This window comes from Leucopleurus acutus, assembly GCF_964270905.1.
Source record: "Leucopleurus acutus genome assembly, chromosome: 11".
Taxonomy (NCBI): Eukaryota; Metazoa; Chordata; class Mammalia; order Artiodactyla; family Delphinidae; genus Leucopleurus; species Leucopleurus acutus.
Window position 1 is genome coordinate 52,872,751 of NC_139152.1, and position 22,401 is coordinate 52,895,151.

A 22,401-nucleotide genomic window follows, 5' to 3' on the forward strand; every position below is an offset into this window, starting at 1 on the left:
TATATCCGCTCTTTTTAGATTCTTTTCCCATATAAGTCATTACTGAGTACTGAGTAGAGTTCCCTGTGCTACACAGTAGGGCCCTATTAATTATCTTTTTACCACCAAATTTACCTTTTCCCAGTGATAATTTGAAAGAATGAAATGGAATGTAATTCCACATTATGTAATTCTGTCCATTTAATAATCTATTCACACCTCAAGTAGCTACTTTACACACTGCCTTCTAAGTTGTTGCTTCTTTTTTCTTTTTTTTTTCTATTTTATCCCTAAGTGACTGGTAATGGTGATGATAACCCAGGGAAGGCAGCCACTGAGAGCTTAGACTTAGCTCTAACCTTCTATTCAACTACCTTCTCTTGGCCTCCAGTTCAAGCATCATTTCAAATTTTATTCCTCCTCGTGACTGTCTTCTGTCTTCCTATAGTCCTCACATAGCCCTATTCCCAGACATCTGGAGGTAATTGATGAAGGATGGGACCCCAAAGTCAGAAGGTTTTTATTTATTTCCAAACAGACTTATTTTAATAAACTGTTTATCATGTTTGAATTAGGGATTTAAAAAAAAGCATTGAATGAAGACTTACCATGTACCAAGCATTATGCTAAGCACTTTAAAGAAAATTATCTCCATTATTCTTTGTAACCTAAATAGAAAATCAAAGTTCACAAAGGACATGTAATTTAGTCAAGGTAACAATGGCAGTCAGAGATGGAGCTAGGACCCAAATTCAGGGCTGCCTGACCCCAAAGGCACCCCTCCTTAGCTCCTGTATTATGTTATAATTCCTCCCCGATTCTAGTTGATTGTTCTTTTTGCTTAGTAATTCACCATCTGGTAGCCATCACATGCTGGTGTTAATTGGTGCTAATTTTCTGATGATGGCCAAGTGACTATACTTGGATTTTAAAGTGGAGAAAGCTATGATTAAGGTGCAGGACATGAGGTTAAAGTCACCACTTTCCCCACTTACTGTGTGTGATTTTGAATAAGCTACTTAACCTCTATGAGCTTTAATTTCCTCATTTGTAAGATGAGGATAATACCCATGCCACAAGAACTTTTGAGGGGATTAACCAGATAATGTTGAAATGTTTTGTAAGTGGAAAAAACACTCTGTAAATGTGGATCATTGATTCTAAAACAGTGTAAGGATTGGCATAAATTGCAGTTTTCAGAGCTAAAATTCAGTAGAGAAAGGGAGGCATGCCACTTATTTAGAACAGAGACCAGAGGTCTTTTAGGTAAGTAACACTTTAAAATTCTGGAAGTTATATCTGTTTGCTGGTTGATTCACATTCTAGTGGTTATTGCAGATTGGGGTTGATCATAACAAGTAGCAATTTGCTGCAGGGGATGGAAGAGGGAGGAGATGATTTTGCTTGTCCAGCATAAAGGCAGATCTAGAGAAACCCAGGAGACAATAGATAATTGACAGTCCTACTCTCTGACAAGTTGGCTCGACTATATCCTGAGTGCTCTGCGGTTCAGTATAAAACCCTTGCTTTAAAAGGTTTACAGACAAAATGGACCACATTCAACAAAGAGCAGCTGATGGTTAGGAGACTCAAAATGATGTCACTTGAAGAGATGAGGGAAGAGAACTGAAAATGCTTAGTTTAGGCAGAAAAGAGTCATGGAACCTCCATGGTCTACTTTAGCAGTTTGCAAATCTGGCTGTCTGTTAGAATCACAGACCCCAAGCCTCTCCCCCTCAAAATTCTGATATAGCAAGGCTGTGGTGGAGCCCAGAATTTTTTTTTTTTACAAAAGCTCTCCTCTAATTCTTATGATTGGTTACCATGAGTCTAGATGAGGCTTAAAGAAGATTTGCCTTAGGGTGATGTCAATAGGATGATGTAAGGGAGGGGAAAAAAAACTACACACAACAGACAGTAAGAGCTGAAAAGATTTATCAACTGTCAGAATACGAGATTGGTGAAAAAGCTGTTACTAGAGATTAATTTGATGTTTAACACCTGGCTTGGGAGGAAAGGTGATGAATTCAGTTTTGGAAGCCTGATAGATTTCAGGTTTTAACCTAAAATTTCAGGTACATCAGTATTCCCCAAAGTATGTGCTATGGAGTATTTGTTTCATCAGAATACTACTCCTACATTATAGTAGCTCCACAACGTGTTAATATATCTTCCATGAAAAAATAAAATAAGAGTTCTATTGATGAATGAAACAAGATTGCTTATTGGGAAACACTGAGTAAAAATGAGTCAAATGGTTGCTTCATCATAAAAATCAAGGAGTGCACAATTCACTAATGTTCATTGTAGAGCTTCAGGAGTAGAATGTTGTAGGTAGCATTTCCGAAAGTTTTTGACCACAGTATCTTTTCTTAACTGAGGAACATACTGTGAGGCTAACGTTACTGATAACACACATCGGGAAATGCCGAAGTAGGCAGGAAGATATTTAAATTTAGTATGAAGGCCAAGGTTGGATGTATAGATATCATGGATAGGATGAACTAGGCTATGAAGTGATGCCGAGACTCAGAAGAATAAGAACCAGTCACTGGGTTTGGCAATGTTAGAGAATAATTTTGGTGGAAGTAGTAGTGAAAACAAGATTGTGGAGATTTTAGGATACAATCTCATGTTTTCAAACCACAAGCTGAAGTGGAGATAATGTGATAAAATATTTGAAGTTGGAATAATCCCAGAAAACACAGTCATCATAGTTGTGTCATTATAGTTAAAATAGGAATTTGAGGCTAACCCCTTATGACTGGACGGAAAACAAACTCAAGGGAAATTTTTTTTTTTTGACAAATTGAAAAAGTTGTAAAGTGGGATATATTTAAGGTATTAGAAATGAGGGAAAGAGATTTAAAGAACAGGTAGAATAAACTGTAGAAAAGAAGATTAACTTTTCTCCTTACCTTTCTGGGCGATAGGTAAAATAAATTTCTTCAGATTAATAATTGTCCATCTACGAGATACGTTTTTAATGTGCAGTTTTTTGATCAGCTAGGCTCTTTGCTTGTGTGTAAGTGTTAAGGATGCTTGCTGTGAAGTAGGAGTTCCATACATGGCAGCTCTTATTCGTTGCTGTTGTTTCCACTCTTTGAACACTTAATGCATTGTGCCACTACCAGTGAGTAGACAAAGGAAAGGAGAGTCTAAGTCAAAACAGGTAACTATATTTGACTTATCATTCCTATATTTCATGATCATGGATTAGCTGGCTGTAACCTATGATTCCTTCTGCTATTTTTATATATATATATATATATATATATATATATATATATTAATTAATTAATTTATTTGGCTGCCTCGGGTCTTAGTTGCTGTACGTGGGATCTTCGTTGCAGTGCATTGGCTTCTCTAGTTGCGGTGTGTGGGCTCCATAGTTGCGGCTTGCAGCCTTAGTTGCTCTGCAGCATGTGGGATCTTAGTTCCCCGACCGGGGATCGAACCTGCGTCCCCTGCGTTGGAAGGCAGATTCTTAACCTCTGGACCACCAAGGAAGTCCCTGCTCTTTATATTTTGTCTTTATTATCTTGCATTGTACTTGGAACAAACTATACTTTTGTTCATTTGTGTCTTGATTTTTTTTTTTTTTTTTTTTTTTTTTTGCTGTATGCGGGCCTCTCACTGCCGTGGCCTCTCCCACTGCGGAGCACAGGCTCCAGACGCGCAGGCTCAGCGGCCATGGCCCACGGGCCCAGCCGCTCTGCGGCATGTGGGATCCTCCCAGACCGGGGCACGAACCCGCGTCCCCTGCATCGGCAGGCGGACTCCCAACCACTGCGCCACCAGGGAAGCCCTTGATTTGTTTTTTAGCGTTCATTCTAGTTGCAATTTTTTTACCGTAAGGAAAGTTAGCCCTATGCTGATGGAGATTGCACGTTTTACTTCTATGTGCTCACTTAAGTATCTAGTGTTAATGGCTGTTGCATGACTCATAGTCTACATAAGCATAAGTTAACTCCAGTACCTCTGTGATGTGCCCTTTTTGAGATTGCTCTGGAAGACCACCCAGAAGGTAGAATTTACACAAACTGCAAAGGCCCATTCAACTTAAACTGAGCGGCACTGACCAAATTACACCCGCATCCCTCAGTATGAACCAGCTACCCATTTGCTCCTGATTGAGGTTCAAACTGTTGATCTTTAACTATAAAGGGCTTTATGGGCCGAATTATGGCTACTTTAAACAAGACCTCTTCCTTAAAATAGAGTGCTTTGCAGGTAGTGAGCTCTCCATAAATGCTCTTGACCATGACTTAATGCAAGTTCAGATCTTCTAGTGCACTGTTCATGGTTTCCAGATTTGAAGGAAAGCGTCTTGATATTGAATCTTTGTCTTTCGTATTATTTTTGCTTGGAGGTTTAGTGGAGTGTAAATTTACTGACCACACAAGACACATCTTTTTAGTGATGAATCTTTTTAATTTGCTAGCCTAGTCTGAGTAAACCATGAAATCTATGGTTTTATCATTTGATTCATGTGGCCAGAAACAATAGCTGTGTAATCGAATGTTTTTAATAAGTTCACCAAGAAAGTGGCAAATGTATCATTTTTTGCTCTGGGACTGGATCTTTTCTGACAAATTTTTCACTTCTTTTGTACTTAGTTCAGTGCTTCCCACAAACAACTTTATAGTAGTGTTGCACAACAATCTGTGACGGGAATTTTTTTACTTCTTTATTGGGCAGAAACTTATTTTGGAAATAACGAATAGATACAAATTTAAATCATTAGAAAGGTGGGATGCCTTGTTATTTCAAATAGGAGAAATATTCTTTGTTTTAAGGGATGCCATCCAGGTCAGTAGTTCTCAAGATCATCTGGAGAATTTAAGAGTACAGATTTCCAGACTAATCTGTGCTTTTGAAAAGCTTGATATAATCATACATCTTCCAGACTCATTGATTTGGGCCTATGGAACCAGTGATTTAATACGAATTTTTGTCCCCAAATTAGGTCAAGAGACATTTTGTATCATCTCTTTTTAAGGCAGTTATATACTTTTCTATTATAAATCATGCTTTTAGTATCTTCAAGATTAAAAAAATACAATAAAATTATACTAATCTGAGATCCTGTGTGGGACCATACAGCTTGAAACTTTCTTATTGATCCTAGCAGCTCACAAGAATAAATCAGGAATTAGCAAGAAATAGTGGTAGCAGAATGACTCAGAAGCAGCAAAATCTACTCTTCTCTCATTTCCCCCCATATACTTAGTAAAGGTACTATTTTAAAAAAATTAATTAATTAATTTTTTGGCTGCATTGGGTCTTTGTTGCTGTGCGCAGACTTTCTCTAGTTGCGGCGAGCAGTGGCTACTCTTCTTTGCGGTGCGCGGGCTTCTCATAGCAGTGGCTTCTCTTGTTGCAGAGCACGGGCTGTAGGTGCACAGGCTTCATTAGTTGTGGCACTCGGGCTTCAGTAGTTGTGGCTCGCGGGCTCTAGAGTGCAGGCTCAGTAGTTGTGGCGCACAGGCTTAGTTGCTCCATGCTACGTGGGATCTTCCCGGACCAGGGATCAAACCCATGTCCCCTGCACTGGCAGGCAGATTCATAACCACTGCACCACCAGGGAAGCCCTACAATGGCTTTTAAAGTTGTGATCTGGCCCTTGTCTACTTCTCTGACTTTCTGTCTTACTGTTCTCTCTTTTATTCACTTCTTTCTAGATCCAGTCTTCTTCTCCCCTTCCTCTTTCTCTCCCCCTCCTTCTCCTTCTTCTTCTTCATGCCAAGCTTGGCTGTTTTTTTTTTTCTTTTTGTGGTACGCGGGCCTCTCATTGTTGTGGCCTCTCCCGTTGCGGAGCACAGGTTCCGGACGCGCAGGCTCAGCAGCCATGGCTCACGGGCCCAGCCGCTCCGCGGCATGTGGGATCTTCCCGGTCCGGAGCACGAACCCATGTCCCCTGCATCGGCAGTCGGACTCCCAACCACTGCACCACCAGGGAAGCCCTCAAGCTTGGGTTTTTGCATTGGTCCTTTCCTTTGGAATCTCCACCAAAAATTCCATTTTGCACCCCCATTGTATGTGGGCTCCTTGTCATTCTTTAGGTGTCAGCTGAAATGTCATCTCCTTCTAAAGCATATCCCTGACCACTTTATTTAAAATAGCTCCCCCGGGGCTTCCCTGGTGGCACAGTGGTTAAGAATCTGCCTGCCAATGCAGGGAACACGGATTTTGAGCCCTGGTCTGGGAAGATCCCACATGCGGCAGAGCAACTAAACCAGTGCGCCACAACTACTGAGCCCGCATACCACGACTGCTGAAGCCTGTGTGCCTAGAGCCCGTGCTCCGCAACAAGAGAAGCCACCGCAATGAGAAGCCCACGTGCTGCAGTGAAGAGTAGCATTCTTTCACGTGTTGTTGGCAATCTGTATATCTTCTTTGGAGAAATGTGTATTTAGGTCTTCTGCCCATTTTTGTATTGGGTTGTTTGTTTTTTTTATAGTGAGCTGCATGAACTGCTTGTATATTTTGGAGATTGATCCTTTGTCAGTTGCTTCATTTGCAAATATTTTCTCCCATTCTGAGGGTTGTCTTTTCATCTTGTTTATGGTTTCCTTCTCTGTGCAAAAGCTTTCAAGTTTCATTAGGTCCCATTTGTTTATTTTTGTTTTTATTTCCATTTCTCTAGGAGGTGGGTCAGAAAGGATCTTGCTGTGATTTATGTCATAGAGTGTTCTGCCTATGTTTTCCTCTAAGAGTTGGATAGTGTCTGGCCTTACATTTAGGTCTTTAATCCACTTTGAGTTTATTTTTGTGTATGGTGTTAGGGAGTGTTCTAATTTCATTCTTTTAAATGTAGCTGTCCAATTTTCCAGCACCACTTATTGAAGAAGGCTGTCTTTGCTCCATTGTATATTCTTACCTCCTTTATCAAAAATAAGGTAGCCATTTGTGCGTGGGTTTATCTCTGGGCTTTCTATCCTGTTCCATTTACCTATATTTCTGTTTTTGTGCCAGTACCATACTGTCTTGATTACTGTAGCTTTGTAGTATAGCCTGAAGTCAGGGAGCCTGATTCCTCCAGCTCCGTTTTTCGTTCTCAAGATTGCTTTGGCTATTCGGGGTCTTTTGTGTTTCCATACAAATTGTGAAATTTTTTGTTCTAGTTCTGTGAAAAATGCCAGTGGTAGTTTGATAAGGATTGCATTGAATCTGTAGACTGCTTGGGTAGTAGAGTCATTTTCACAATGTTGATTCTTCCAATCCAAAAACATGGTATATCTCTCCATCTGTTTGTGTCATCTTTAATTTCTATCATCAGTGTCTTATAGTTTTCTGTATACAGGTCTTTTGTCTCCTTGGGTCGGTTTATTCCTAGGTATTTTATTCTTTTTGTTGCAGTGATAAACGGGAGTGTTTCCTTAATTTCTCTTTCAGATTTTTCATCATAAGTGTATAGGAATGCCAGAGATTTCTGTGCATTAATTTTGTATCCTGCTACTTTACCAAATTCATTGATTAGCTGTAGTAGTTTTCTGGTAGCATCTTTAGGATCCTCTTATGTTTAGTATCATGTCATCTGCAAACAGTGACAGCTTTACTTCTTCTTTTCCGATTTGGATTCCTTTTATCTCTTTTTCTTCTCTGATTGCTGTGGCTAAAACTTCCAAAACTGTGTTGAATAATAGTGGTGAGAGTGGACAACCTTGTCTTGTTCCTGATCTTAGAGGAAATGCTTTCAGTTTTTCACCATTGAGAATGATGTGGGCTGTGAGTTTGTCATATATGGCCTTTATTATGTTGAGTAAGTTCCCTCAATGCCTACTTTCTGGAGGGTTTTTACCACAAATGGGTGTTGAATTTTGTCGAAAGCTTTTTCTGCATCTATTGAGATGATCATATGGTTTTTCTCCTTCAATTTGTTAATATGTTTTTTCACATTGATTGATTTGAGTATATTGAAGAATCCTTGCATTCCTCATTCTTTTTCTGATTACAACCTAGAGTAGAAATGAAAATTTCCAGGCAAAATAAGTAAAGAAATATTATATGTCAAACTGATGTAGAGCAGTAAATGTTACTACCTCCCAAGTCTGCCTCATCCCCCAGAGAGCACGTGACAAGTATGTATATAACATCAGTGTTAAAGGACCAAGCAAAACCATTCGAAACATTTTCCCACAGCAGTATGAAGATACAAAGAGCCCATTGATCACAGTCTTATGCTGTGCCAGCTGGTGGTCTCTACTAATTTGCAGAAGCAGCTGCCCAATGGTCAAAATGCAGGTAAAGCACTTTGGCAGAATATGGTTAAAAATATTAAGGGAGGATAGAGAAATCAAACATATTTTGTACCTAAAATGGGTTAAAGTGTATGAAAGCTATAGACATTTTTATTTCCAGCTAATTTCTAGGTTTTTGGCTTTTATTGGAGGTCTGAGGTTGCTAAATATCTGACTGAAGAAGAAATGATATGTAGTAGTTTGCTAGGGCTGCCATAACAAAGTACCATAGACAGTGTCTTAAACAACAGAAATTTATTGTCTCACAGTTCTGGAGGCTGGAAGTCTGAGATCAAGGTGTCAGAGGGTTGGGTCCTTCTGAGGCCTCTCTCCTTGACTTGTGGATGGCTGTCCTCTCTCTGTGTCCTCATACGGTCTTCCCTCTGTGTGTGTCTGTGTACTAATTTCCTTTTCTCAAAAGAACGCCAGTCATATTGGATTAGGGCCCACTTGAATGACTTCATTTTAACTTAATTACTTCTTTAAAAACCTTATTCCCAAATACAGTCACATTCTGAGTTACTAGGGGTTACACCTTCAGCATATGAAGTTTGGGAGGACACAGTTCAACTCCTAACATGAAAGTATACTCTATTCTCCTTAACCCCGTTTTCTTTAGTGTTTTGAATTTATTCTCAATAGCTAAAGAATCTTTACTTTAAAAGCTTTATTCTCTGTAAGAGTTATATACACAAGAAACAATTAAATTATTTTAAAGGAAACATATGATTAAGTACTATAAATCATACAGACAGGAAATGATATTGAAATTCAAAGAAGGCAGTTATCAATATGGCCTAGAGAAAACTGTAGAACCTGGAGAGCCAAAAGTGGTCTTAACAATGACCTATTTTTTCAGTCTTATTTATCTGTAGGTTCAAGTTCTACAGATGCCAATTTTTATCATCTCATATTCAGTTTTCCTCTGCTCTCTCCTTTCCCCTTTTCCTTTTCTTTACTCTTGGGAACTGTAGAAAAATTTAGATACCTTACCTCTCCGTGGGGTAGGCTGTATGGAGCAGCATTGATTTATTTCTAATGTCTAATTTTACTAATGAGAAAAATGCAGCTCACAAGTTAAATGACTTGTCCTGGTTGCTGAACTAGAATCCAGGTCTCCTGATTCTTATTCCAGTAAGCTCTCAAGTGCACTGTGCAACTATTTTAGTTAGAGACTGTTTTGTGTTTTAAGGACAAATAAGACTGCTTTTCTGTATTGTGTAATTGGGTCATTTATATTATTTTCCATTAGCATTCCCTCTTAAATATTTCCAGTTTCTTCAGTTATTTTTATTGCTGTTCCCTCATTTTTTTCCTGCATGTTTTTTGATACTCATATTAAAATTGCACCCCAAGTAAGATATCAGAGTAATACATTCTTTCTTTTTATAATATAGTAGTATTTTTTTTACTTGCTAAAATATTGCTACTTGTACTTGTAGCCATAAACTTTATTTAATATTATTGCTTAGATAAAACCTACCTTTTATTCAGCTTCTAATATATGCCAGGACCTGACCTACACATTTTACAGTATCATCTCACTTAACCTACACAAAACTTTTAAAAGGTAAACATTACTCCCATTCTGTAGATAGTGAAACTAAGATGTAGAGTGTAATGAACTTCTGTAAAATCACACAGGGTAGAAAGTGGAAGACCTGGGACTGGGCTCTAGTCTGTCCGTCTCTATCGGCTGCCTTTTCCACGATTGCTACCTCAGTCTTAAGTGCTTCATAGACTACATCACTGCTGCATAAAGCCTCTAACTTATCAGGGTGGCAGTGATCCCAGTGAAAGTGCTAGGGCCTGGTTAAAAGGAGAAATAAAAACAGTACCAGTGGAAGCAGAACTGTGTCACGGGGAGCAGGAATTTATACAGGCATGTTATCTGCAGTACATTACGGTGCTCAGTGAAAGACACTGTCGATAAATGAAGAAGAATTGTAGCTGTGTCCTGGTAACTGAACTTGAAGGTTCTCATTGACAGGCTCATGTAAGAGATCTTCAAGCAACTTAGGAGGGACTTTGCTGCTGTTCTGCTAATGATTATCATCTTGACTTCTAAATTTCTGGTTTTTTAATTTATATTTTTCAGTTAAAAAAATTAAGCATGCAGTTAATGGGTATCTTTTATTTGTATCTTTTCTTCATTTTTAGTTGTGGTAGGTAACATGTCTTTAAACATTTAAATTCATTTGGTTTTCTTTCTGCATATTTTTCTGTCTTTTGTATTTATAGCATCATTATTATCAAAATATAACATAGAGGCCTAAGTTTTAAACACAATAAGTAGATAGTTCATAACCTAGTACTGCTATGGTAACAATATCAGTTAGAATATGTTGGTTTAAAAGTAACAGAAATACCCAAGTTGAGTGTGGCCTAACAATGCTAGACTTGACTTTCTAACTCAGCGGGAATTCTAGAGAAAGGCTGTTCTGGAATTGGAATGAAATTAGGGTTCCGGGTTGGCATTTCTGCTATTTTCTTGGCCTTCTCCTCATGGTTACAAGATTGCTACAGCAGTTCTAAGTATTCTTACGTAATAACTTTAAAGGCAGGAAACAGGGAGAGTGTAGGAAAAGGGCCTTCTCCCTAAATCACCCCTGTCCTTTTCATGAGGAAAAACCTTCCCAAAAAGTACCCCCAGCAGACTTCCCTGTACCTCTCACTGCTCAGAGAGGGGTTCCATCCCTGTCCTTGAACCAGTCACTGACAAAGGAGATTAGGATTGCCACAGATGGCTTAGCCTAATAATGATGCATTCCTAGGGTGGAAACATTTTTCCGCACCCTTCAAAAATTGCAATTCTGTTATCAGAGAAAAGGGAGACTGGCCATTACATACACAACAGATAGTGTCTGCCACAATTAGTGAACTCTTTTAGTATGATCAAATAACTACGTGAACAAACGTAGAGTTACAACTCTGACGAGTGCAAAGGAGTGACTGGTGCTATAAAAGTATAAACTCAAGGGATTTAATCTAGTCTGGCTACTCTTCTTCAAAGAACTGATAATTAAGCTAATAATGGAGAAAGTTTTAGAAGTTAAGTAGGCAAAGGGGTTAAGGGATACTGGAGTGGGTGAGGGGGAGGAAGAGAGAGCATTCCAAGGAGAGGAAGTGTATTATGTTTATGTAACTGAAAGAAGGTGCATAAATATTCACTGCCGTTATTACTAGCCTTTGGTCTGATGAAAGCCTTTGAATTACTTGTAGGGGTAAGAAGAAATTCTTAGACTTATAAGTAGGATCCTGAAATATTGGAATTTCTGAAAATTTTCCATACTTTAGGGGCGACAACAGGACAGGTTATTTGACTTGGACTGTCCTAGAAAATCCTTGGTATGGAGTTGCCATATATAATACACTAATAGGCAAAAATCAGTCTGCCCCTCCTACTCCTTCCCTCTAATAATTTTTTGCAGCTACAATCTTTAGTTGACATCAATTAAAAATAATAAGAACAGCATCCTCACTGTTCCACATGTTGTCTGAAACCTTTTGGAACACTGACTTCATTAACCTGTAGTTCATACTTACATGGGTCCCATTTAAATGTTTTCAATACAGTTGAAAGTAAGCAAAAAAGCAGTGTTCTCTGAGACTTTGTGGATTCCTCATAAGAGAAAATTTTAAAAATAATAAAATTTTAAAAATAATAAAATTTTTAAAAACTTGACTTCAATACACATAGAACTTTCATAAACACTAGGTTATTTCCTATAAATAGAGAACGGCAGTTTTATAAGCTTGTTCAGGACTATAGAGCTCTAACCAATGACTAACACTGCCCTCTTTTGAAAATCTGAAAATTTATTATCAAAAGAATACATATGTTATATATTTTAATTATTTAAAAAATAATAATGATACTTAAATTTTCCTAGCATCTACGCTTTATGGTTTTAAAATTCATAAAAACTTTTCAGGTTAAAAAATTTTTAAGTTTTAGTTTAAGCCTTTTTTTAATGTGGCATTACTGTTATAACTGTTCTCACAAGACTCCAAAATAATAATGGCTTAAACATAGTAGCAGTTTGGGATTGATATGGTGCTACTTGTGTGTGTGTACCATCAGCCAAAGGCTGGTGCTCTACTATCAGCTTCTCTCTCATGATCTAAGAATGGCTGCTTCAGCTCCTGGAATCACATCTGCATTCCAGCCAGTGGGAAGAAGGGGAGGGGTGCAGACATTTGCTTCAAGGGCATAACTCATAATGCTTCTCCTTGCATCCTTTTGGCAAGAACTTAGTCACATGGTCAAAACAAGAGAAGTGGGAAATATTGTGAAAAAATTGTCTTACCTCAGCAGGCATGTGCCCATCTAAAACTCAGAGATTCTATTTCCAAAATAAAAAAGGGGAGAATGGATATTGGAAAATAGTAACAGTCTGGGCTATATTCACCATCTTTTGGCGATTGCCGAAAGAACTGGTTGAATAGCTTTAAGCTTAGATGTTAAGTATATAATAAGGAGTAAAATGGGTGTCTGTGGAGACACAAATATATTTATCAACATTATACCCCGTACAACCTTACTTTATGCATCTTTGTATTCCTACCATCCAGCATGGTATATGAATAAAAATAAGCGCATAAGAAATGTGTTTGGAATGAATGAATGAACCATCCCTTTTTGTCTTTCTTGTATAATATGTATTGTGTGAATTCTTTTTTCATACTTGCCATTTCTTTGTCCTATCTATAATTTACTTAATTTCTTACAGAGGATTTATGAGTAGAGATGATCAGAGTCCATAGTATAATAGAGGAGTACTTTGTGTCTCTGTGTATGTATGTGTGTATGTAAAATTTAATAGAAATCTAAATTAACTTATACCATAGGACCAGTTTTCTCAACCCCTAAAACTGACAGTATTAACTTCTCTTATTACGTTTTAATTATTATTAGACTAGTTGTGGCTTTTGAAGATTCAGTACTGTGTCTAAGAATTCTGAAAATATTCTTTTTTGAAAACTGATACCTAATGTCATTAATTAGTTTGTGGAGATGTTTTCTCTGCACATTATGTGTATATTTTACATACTGACCAGCTGTCTCTGGAAGAGATAAGATGGTCTGGGGATTAACAGTTTTCTGATATGATTTTTCATCTCTCAAAAGAGGCATTTTATAGAGCTTTTGGTCATTATATCTGGTTTTTGGCCCTCTGTTAATTTACAGATCCATTTGTTCATGTGTTAACTTCTGCTACACATCTTTAATAGCTCTTAAATACCAGGTGCTGTGCCTAGTGCTGGGAACATGAAGATGGGCGAGACCTTGCATGCACCCTGCTGGGCTTAGTGTCAGTGCCACATGGTGTGGGGATTGCCGTGCCAGGCCCACACTGTGGAGTAACTGAAGGCGAGCAAGGAGCTCTAGGAGGTGAGGGGGCCAGGCAAGTTGCTGCCAGGATTGAGGCAAGTCTGTGGAGTCAAAGTTTGTCAGTGATGAGCTGGGGGAAGTGTGTCTAAGCTGAGGATACTGGATGAAGGCTGTGAAATTGTTAACACAAGTTCATGTGCCGGACACACAGCGAGGCCAAACAAACTGAAACGTCGGAGTTTGGAGCAGAGAAAGGTTTATTGCAAGGCCACGCAAAGAGACAAGGTGGCTCATGCCCTGAAAAGCCTCCAGCTCCCCAAAGGGTTTTGGCAAAGCATTCTCTTTTTTTTGTAACATCTTTATTGGAATATTATTGCTTTACAACGTTGTGTTAGTTTCTGCTGTATAACAAAGTGAATCAGCTATACATAGGCATATATCCCCATATCCCTTCCCTCTTACATCTCCCTCCCACCCTCCCTATCCCACCCCTCTAGGTTTTAAAGGCCAGGAGAGGAGGAGTATGTGATCAGCGTGTACACGGTTCTCTGATTAGCTGATGGTGAGGCAGCAGCGTGGTGTCACAGGGGTTAACATTATCAGTCCTTAGGCTCCAGGAGGCCTGGGGCTGTGTGCTCATGGTCATCAAGTAGTTCTTCCATTTGGTGGAAATTTGCCTCATATACTATTATCTAGGTACTTCAGAGTGGAGCTAAAGCAGAGGATATGGGGGAAGGCCTGTCCTGGGAAGGCCCCATAGGGTCCTGCTTGGTTACAAAATAACATGGCAATAGTTTGATTTGGTGAGAGTGAAGGCTGCAGTTTAGAGGGCAGAAAGAAGCGGAAACAAAGAGGGAAGGGCAAAATGCTTTTCCTATTCTTCCACATTCCTGGTCAGAGAATTCTTAATTCAAACCTTCCTGTGAGAGTGGGGAGCTGGGAGCACCTAGAAGCCAGAGGTTGGCCCTTGGGCCTGACTGTTATAGTCTAGATGGACTTGGAGCTCAGGGGCCTGGCTGGTGGGGACAGGCAATGGGGGATGGGTAGGAGTACAGAGCCTCTGACAGAAATGAAAGAGCCCCTCCCCCAGTAAAGAAGAAAAGAAAGGAGGTGTTTCTCTTATGGACTCCATAGCCACTGGAAGAGAAGGCTGAGGGAGGCTTCTCCTCTTCTCACACTTGGCCTAGTTGCCATTGCCCCTGAATTTCCCCAGGCTGAATAAGTCTTTCAGTGGAACACGAAATTAATTTAAAATTTGCACTATTCTCAGTTACTTGGTATCAATAGTTTCACACACAGTTTTCATTGTTTTTGTTATCAGGTATATCTGTCAAGGTAGGTTAGTATACTTTTCTAACAGTTTATTGCCTTGGCTTGTAACTTTTAAATAATTAGCTGTATTGTATCCCTATTTGTCCTCTTGCCAAGGCCCTGCAAATATTAGGGCCAAGCCTGGTAATAAGTCACCATGTAAAAAGGTATGTCTTACTATGGGTCACAGACAAGAACGTTTAAAAGCCACTGACCTAGGGACACCAAGTTCACAGTCCTCTGCGTGGCATATAAGGGGCCTACGGTGATCTGGCTCTCCGCCCCCCTCTCTAATCCTGCCTCTAATCCACCTCTAAACTGCATGTACTCTCAATATGGGATGCATCTGTCTTCTTTTCTGTTCTGTTTCATTTTTTGAAAAAAATACTAGTTGCAATCCACTAAATTAATTTTATAATCCTCTGATGGGTCAACTTGTGACCCAAGTTTGGAAAAACTCTGCTCTAGTTGTTGGGATGGTGAAAATGTGATCGGATTAGTGTTGTGGAAATGTCTGGCAGCTGATTAGAGGGTGGGTCGGAAGGGAGTGGGGGATACGGGTTATGAGATTATTGAGCCAAAGATAGGCCTAAGATGGTAAGACTGAGGATAGAGAGGAGGGGAAGGTGGTAGAGTCAGCAGGTCTGGGTGACAGCTTAGATATCGAGGGTGCAAAAGAAAACTAGAATAACATCATAATTTCTGACAATAGGGAGTCTATAGCAGGAGAATTATATTTGAGGGAAAGGAAAATGAATGCAGTTCAGTACTTGTGGCATTTGAGGTCACAGTGTGACATTCAGGTAGGATTTTAGTTGGAGAAAGGGTTAGTAAATTAGGGACTGTAACAGGGCTGTTGGCTTGAGCATTAGGAAGCCACTGAGAAAACTTAGCACAGATCTTAGTGGTTCAAAGAGTGAATATGTTGGGAGGTCAGGAAAGGAAGACGTGCAATATAGAATATAGTCTCTCCTTTCAATAAACTTGCTTGTAAAGCCAGGAAGAAAGAGGGATGAAAAGAGTAGGACACAGATTTGAAGGAGGGTTTTAATTAATTCTGGAGCACTTCAGTGCAGAAGGGAGGAGGAACTTGGGGAGACGCAGATATTGAAGATACAACCGGAGGAAGGGGTAACTAATCCAACCTGGTTTCAGGGGAGATGAGAGAGTGCACTTTAGGATGTAAATGCAGGGAACCTCAGGCAGAAGGAAGAGCACCTCTTATACAGCTGAGAGGGAGATAAGGATGTCTGTGGAGGCAGGGGTTTCCCTTTATAGACATGTGTTGAGTACAAGCACCAGGCACTGTGTAGGCGCCCTGGCTACAGACGTTAGTAAGGCAGAGTCCAGTGGGGAAGATAGGCTAGGAAACCAGCAGGACAACGCGTGGTAAGTGTCGTTTAGAGTTATGCTCAGGGATGCTGGAAACAAAGAAGAGGGCATGAGGCCAGGCTTTCCAGAACAGGAGAGGACAAAAAGTGAAAATGGGTTTACACCTGAAATAGGAGTCAGGGACACCTAAGGACTGAGATGAGGACTATGGTGGGACCAGGGTCTGAGACAAATATGAACCTGGATTACAGTGGTGGTTGTTGATAACCGTGGTTGTAATAGTAAGTTTTCTGTTTTTATGATTATTGACTTGGTTTGAGCATCAGCTGAAACTTTATTTGGGAATACTTGAGAAAATGAATTTTTATGTCAAAGGAAGCTGTCTCTTGCTTATCCTTTGCCTCTTCCTCCTTTGATGACTTCTCTTGAAGCTAATTTAGGTAAAGAAAGCCACCGCTTCCAAAGGTGCTTTGGTACCCTGGCATAATTTCAAAGAAATCTCCTTTCCCACTTAGTTAACTACATTTCCCCAGGAAAAAAAAAATCTTCTCTGTCAATGTAACATCCTTTAACAGGACTCCTGCTGGTTGGTTCTTGTCTCTTGCTGTGGCAGCTGTGACCATATATACTATTGATTGTTAATGTGTGATATAAATCCGACTGGAGCATACCCACTAATTGGTTTGAGAGCTAGGTATAGACAATGCTGTCTTATAGTAGCTTGTGTAGATAGGCCTAGTCATAGGGTTAATTCTGCTTGACAGCACATCAGCAGCATCTTGAGAGTAATTACCCAACAGCAGTTTTCCCACAGCCGGACTGAGAGCTTCAAAGGCTTCTGAATTTACAACCAGTATTAACCTATATCTGAAACATAATGTTCCCACAAGGGCTCACATTTTTTTCTCCTTCTTATTAAATGTATGGGGTTACTAGGTTCATTTACTCTGTGAAGAACTTAGTGAAAAATTACTTGCTGTTGAATAATTGAAAATCTTGAATAATAAGTAAAGAAGATAATTTTAAATTTGAGTTTTTATTGCTTTATTATATTACTGAAACAAGTTAATCTGTAAAGATTGGGTGCTTTTTTTTTTAACATAATTTATTCTCTTTCAAAAACAAGCTAAAAAGTTAATATCTTTTCCATACTGCGCTATCTCTGTGGACATGTACATGTTTAGAGGACCTAGGGTTATGCATGCTTTTAAAATGGTTAAAATAAATACGTATTTACATCTTAAAAAGCTGTCTTACTTGTTGATGCATGTACTGAAATTTAAAACTATTGCATCTTTTTTCCCCCCTCATAAAATCAGTTATTGTCTAACAAGCAATTTTTATATCATAAAAAATTTCTTTCTCTTTGCAGGTCAGAAACGAAATTTGACTCTGGTTCAGGTATGTTTACATTAATAATGTTATTTTGAGTATATTTTATTTACATTATTCTCTGAGGAGTAATGCATCAGATCAAGAACCATTTTGATTTTAAACAGACTAGGCAGTCTCTTTTCAAAACATGAACCCCACCTCAAAGCAGGGCTGTTGGCTGCTTGTGGCTGCTTGGAATCATAACTTGAGGTGGTGTTCACGCTGGGATTCTCGATAGCTCTGAAATAAGTATTAAATGCTCTGTATCTGCAGAGCTTCATTTTAAAAGCAAAGGAGGGGGTTGTACCTACTCATTGCTAAAAATAGAATATTATTCTCTCACTGGACAAAGCATCCTGGGTAATTTAAAAATTCTCTGCAAGTGACTTGTCATCGCATATGGGTAACAGATACATTTAATCCAGCAAACTGCAGACGGTTTTAGCCAATAGAAATAGATATTTGTCTATGACTTGCTAATTTTTAAAAATTTGTTTTGTTGGGGGGGTGGGTGATGGAAAATGAAGGTCACCTTAAGCCATTATTTTGTATCTATCAAGACAGTCTCACAAACAGTGGCGTATCAGCCTCATTAGATGTTTTCTTCTCATTAAGCATGAATATAGCCATATAATCCTTACATTTGACTGTGTCTTTGTGTCACTCGCTGAGATGTACGTGCTTCATAGTTTCTGACGGTGTTGGCAATTAAAGCACAAAAACTACCTCATGTTCAGTACGAAGGAATTACGCCCTTTAGTGCACTGTTATAGATAAATAAACATTAATTTTCAATTTCAGGAGAAAATAGTTTGCAGAAAATATACAACTTATTGAATTTAAAAGTAATATTCTTACTCTGGTTTGAGTTCCACTATGTTTTAACTTAAAAGTTTTCATTTATTATTTCACAAAGGGACCAAAGCCTATGTATTCTTTTTGATAGTGGTGTTAAGGAGCCAACATGCTTTTCTTCTTCAAAACCTGTATCTTTCTTTTGAATTTCTCCAACTTGGTGAGACCCTTTAAATATGAAGTCTGTACATTTGAGTTAACAATTTTACCTAATTTGAGAACTGTGATTCCAGAAATCTTTCCATTCTGTGTGCTCTTGGGCTTCTGAATCACATGTGACAGTGGTAGCATAAGATAAACATTTGGTTTACAATGTTGACGATATGGAGACTAAAGGCATAATGGCATTGTATCCACTATTAGACTTTTTTATTGACTCATAGGAGGCGACTCAAAATGGTGTAAAAAGTCTTTGTCATTTTTTAATAGTTAAAATATTTAAATATAATAAGAGATAAATGAAAAAATTGAGAATGAATTTTTATATAAAATTGCATATCTTTTTACCATTGCCAGTCAGTCATCAAATATTTATTTAAAAATCCACTTTGTTATGATCAAATTCCTTAAGCATCAAGTCAAAAACTGGTTTTATCCTACAGGATCTGGAATATAGCTTTTAAAAATGAAAAAGTCTACTAGGTTCATTTCGGAGGTAAAACCTGGAAATAGTGTATAAAACTGAAATATTAGGCAGCTGTTGTCAAAGTTAGAAAATTTATGTTAAATTTTCAAAAGCAAATTAAAGTGTGCTGCTAAATTCCCGTAGCGAGAGTTAGTATTTATCATGAAAATAGTTATAACATCTGTATAGGCACACATCTTTCACTCTTGTGACCCAAGGTTTTGTTCATGATTCTTATTTTTTCCAAGTCCTAATTTTTTAAAACGTCTTTCATGGACAACATCTGCATGTCTTTGAAAACTACAAAGTTTTGTGCTCTGAAAAATCTTATGGGGAATACTGATTAAAAGTTTATTTATTCTTTTAATTTTGAATCTAAATATGTTGTGGAAATAATTCAGATGGTTTCAAATCAAGAATCAGGTAATTCTTTTTTCTTATAAATTCTTTTAGCTTAATATCAAATGAGGGAATCATGACAAAGGAAGTTAGAAATGTATTCTTTGGCATTCTATATCATGCAAATTTTGGTTAGAAATGAGGTAGCATATTGGAACAATTAAATGTATGACTTTAATAGGTTCAGGTTCTCTATTGTTCATCAAATACAGAAAGTAAACTAGCTCTGTTTAATGTTGTATACAACTGTAACATTGTTCCTGACAAAGTAAAATTTTTAAATGAAGGAAGATGCTGATCTTACTAAGAAAGAAAAAAAAAAGCCTTAAAAAAATAAATACTATGGTCAATGACTAGCCATAAAGGAAAGAATTTCAAAGTAAATATATATGTGTATATATATATATTTTTTTCAAGTAAAGAACCCAACTTATGCAGAGCTTACTGCATATTTGCAATTCGCAGTTTGTGTAAATGAGTTTCAGGCTGTGGAGTGAGATTCAGGAGGAAGGAAGGAAAGTTTTCATTGTCAGCACATGGTAAAAAATGTCAGCTATTGAATATATACCAAAATGATCAACCTAGATAGTGATTTGATTTTTTTCTTATCAAAATTGTATTGATTTTTTTCTACAAAAGCAAATTCACAAACAACTTCTTTGCATTTTTTTTAAGTTTCAAAAAAATTTATAATGAAAAATTTCAACTCTACATAAAAGTACAGTGTGTAGTAAATGAGCACCCACACATTCATTATCTAGATTTTACCGTTATCAATAATTTGCCATTTGTTTCAGTTTTCTTTTTCTGCTTTAATTATCTTAAAGTGAAATACATACATTTCATGTGATTTTTAAAACCTGAAAATTATAGATTGTGTTGATTTATTGAAACAGATCATTTTTTTTGAGGTTTTTATTTCTCTCAGAAATTTGAGTCACATACAAATTCTTATGGAAAGGATCTTGACATTACCATGTCCACATTCAGTTAGAGATGTTGAATGTTCTATTCATGTGATGAAGGTTAAGAAAAACTTTAATCAGAAGGTGCTGAATTAATGCCAATCTGAGAACCCCAGAATCGTCCTATCCTCAAGATTAATTTGATGAAAATTTTAGCTGCCTTCTAGCTGTGTCCTCTATGTACTGAGTCGTAGCCTGATTAAGTTCCGTTTCTGTTGGTTTATAACTTAATCAACCAAAGGTTTCAGCTTTGCCAATTGAGAGCAATCAGCCTACCTTCTTTCTAAAGGAGTTTTAAGGGTTCCATTTTAATACTGTTTCCTAGCTGATGTACTAATGTTGCTTGCCTATGATCCTGTGTAGTTGGTGATTTTACTAACAGAGTAAAACAGACTTCCTTTTATGTTCAGAAGTAGCAAGAAGCTGTGCTCTTCTCCCCACCTCCCAAGAAGGGAAGTTAGTTGATGCTGGAGGAAGCAGAGCATTGAGTTTAATGTAGTGATTAAACATGAAAGCCATATATCAAATCTCAGGAGAAACATGCTTTTGAAAGAGGGAGAGAACTGTGGAGCATATTGCATGATAGGCTATGTAAACAGAGCCCTGGAGGTCAGTGTGTGGATGCAAACCAATTAAATAAAGAACTTACTGGCTTTGCTTTCTATCATCTGGATGGGGAGGATCACAAGTTAACATGCATACGGTTGAAGTGTAAACTTTGCTTGAATAAGCTGGGCACCTTTGGAAACTTCATTAACTCTTTCAACTCACTACTGAGGTTGGTTGGGTTTTGTTTTGTGTGTTGTTGTTGGTTTTCCTTCGAAAGTTAAAACAAAACCCAAAATATATGCTCTCTTGGCCCTTCTGTACATACCTGTCAGCAAAGGTGCTAGTGAAGAGTAGAATGGAAGACAAAGCAAAGAATGAATTGCTGAAAAGACCAGAGTTCGCTGTGTAGTCAAATTTCAAGGAAGTGTACATGTCTTTTAAAAACAACCCATTTGGAAAAACAGAGCTCTCGCAGAATAACTGAAAAAAGATGTTTTTCTCGTATCCTGAATTCTGGGTATAAGGAAAAGATATAGTTGGAATTTACTAGTCACTATATAACATCAGGATATTGTTATTTCTGTTCTATTAAAATAGAATAGTTTTCTGACCAAGAAGAACATGAAGCCTATAAGTTAAAAACTGTATGTTAAGGACTGCCCAGAGTCTAATTCTGTGGTCCTAACCTTCTCAGGCAATGTTTGGGTGAGAACATGAAATACCAAGTTAAATGGTATAGTTTCATGGTCCATAAACATTCAAAACAAAGATTTTTTTTTTTTTTTCTGTAGAGTCATGTTGGCTGAGAAAGTGAATAAGCTTATGTTTAGTGCTTGTTGATTCTGGGCTGCTTGGAATAGCAGTACTAAGGAAATGGGCTCATAGAACACAGCAACTCAAAGGTATAAGATTTCATGAAAGCAAATTATGGAGGATTAAGAAACCTAATGAGCGTGGTTTAGTGTGGAGAGTGGAGGAGAGAGCTCACTATTAAATAAAGCCCAAGAGTGTACAAGGTTAGGAGATCCTAAAAGACACGATAATAAAAGGCACAACAGAATATAATTATCCTGAAAGGAAAAAAAAAAAAAAAAAAAAACTCAAAAACTCCAAGGAACAAAAAGCAGCTAGTGTCGCTTTTAAGATCTGTAGTTAAAAAGGAATCTACACCAGGGTAAGGAACTAAAAGAATATAATCAGTTAAAGCTTGAGGCAAAAACATATGGGTGGTGAAAAACAGAGTGGGCTGTTAATGGTGGTCACTAAGTTGAAGGGAAAAGGGGAATTTGAACATAGTAGAACTAGAGTTTCGAAAGCTTATTAGCAAATGAGACCATCTGCCTAACATAGTAAGCCTTTCTCAAGAAATATTAATAAGGAAAACATTTTCAGATATTAGAAATGTGAGAATATGTTGACAATACTTTTTAGCTC

At 37.9% G+C, this 22,401-nt stretch overlaps 1 protein-coding gene across 1 annotated transcript in view; it reads left to right on the top strand.

Moving 5' to 3' along the window:
- MSRB3 (methionine sulfoxide reductase B3) overlaps window positions 1-22,401 on the top strand; it is a gene marked incomplete at its 5' end in the record, with an annotated part of 162,809 nt that overhangs the window by 65,825 nt on the left and 74,583 nt on the right. The window contains 1 exon segment of the mRNA XM_082849687.1: window positions 17,573-17,601. Coding sequence (XP_082705813.1) covers window positions 17,573-17,601 — 29 coding nt within the window.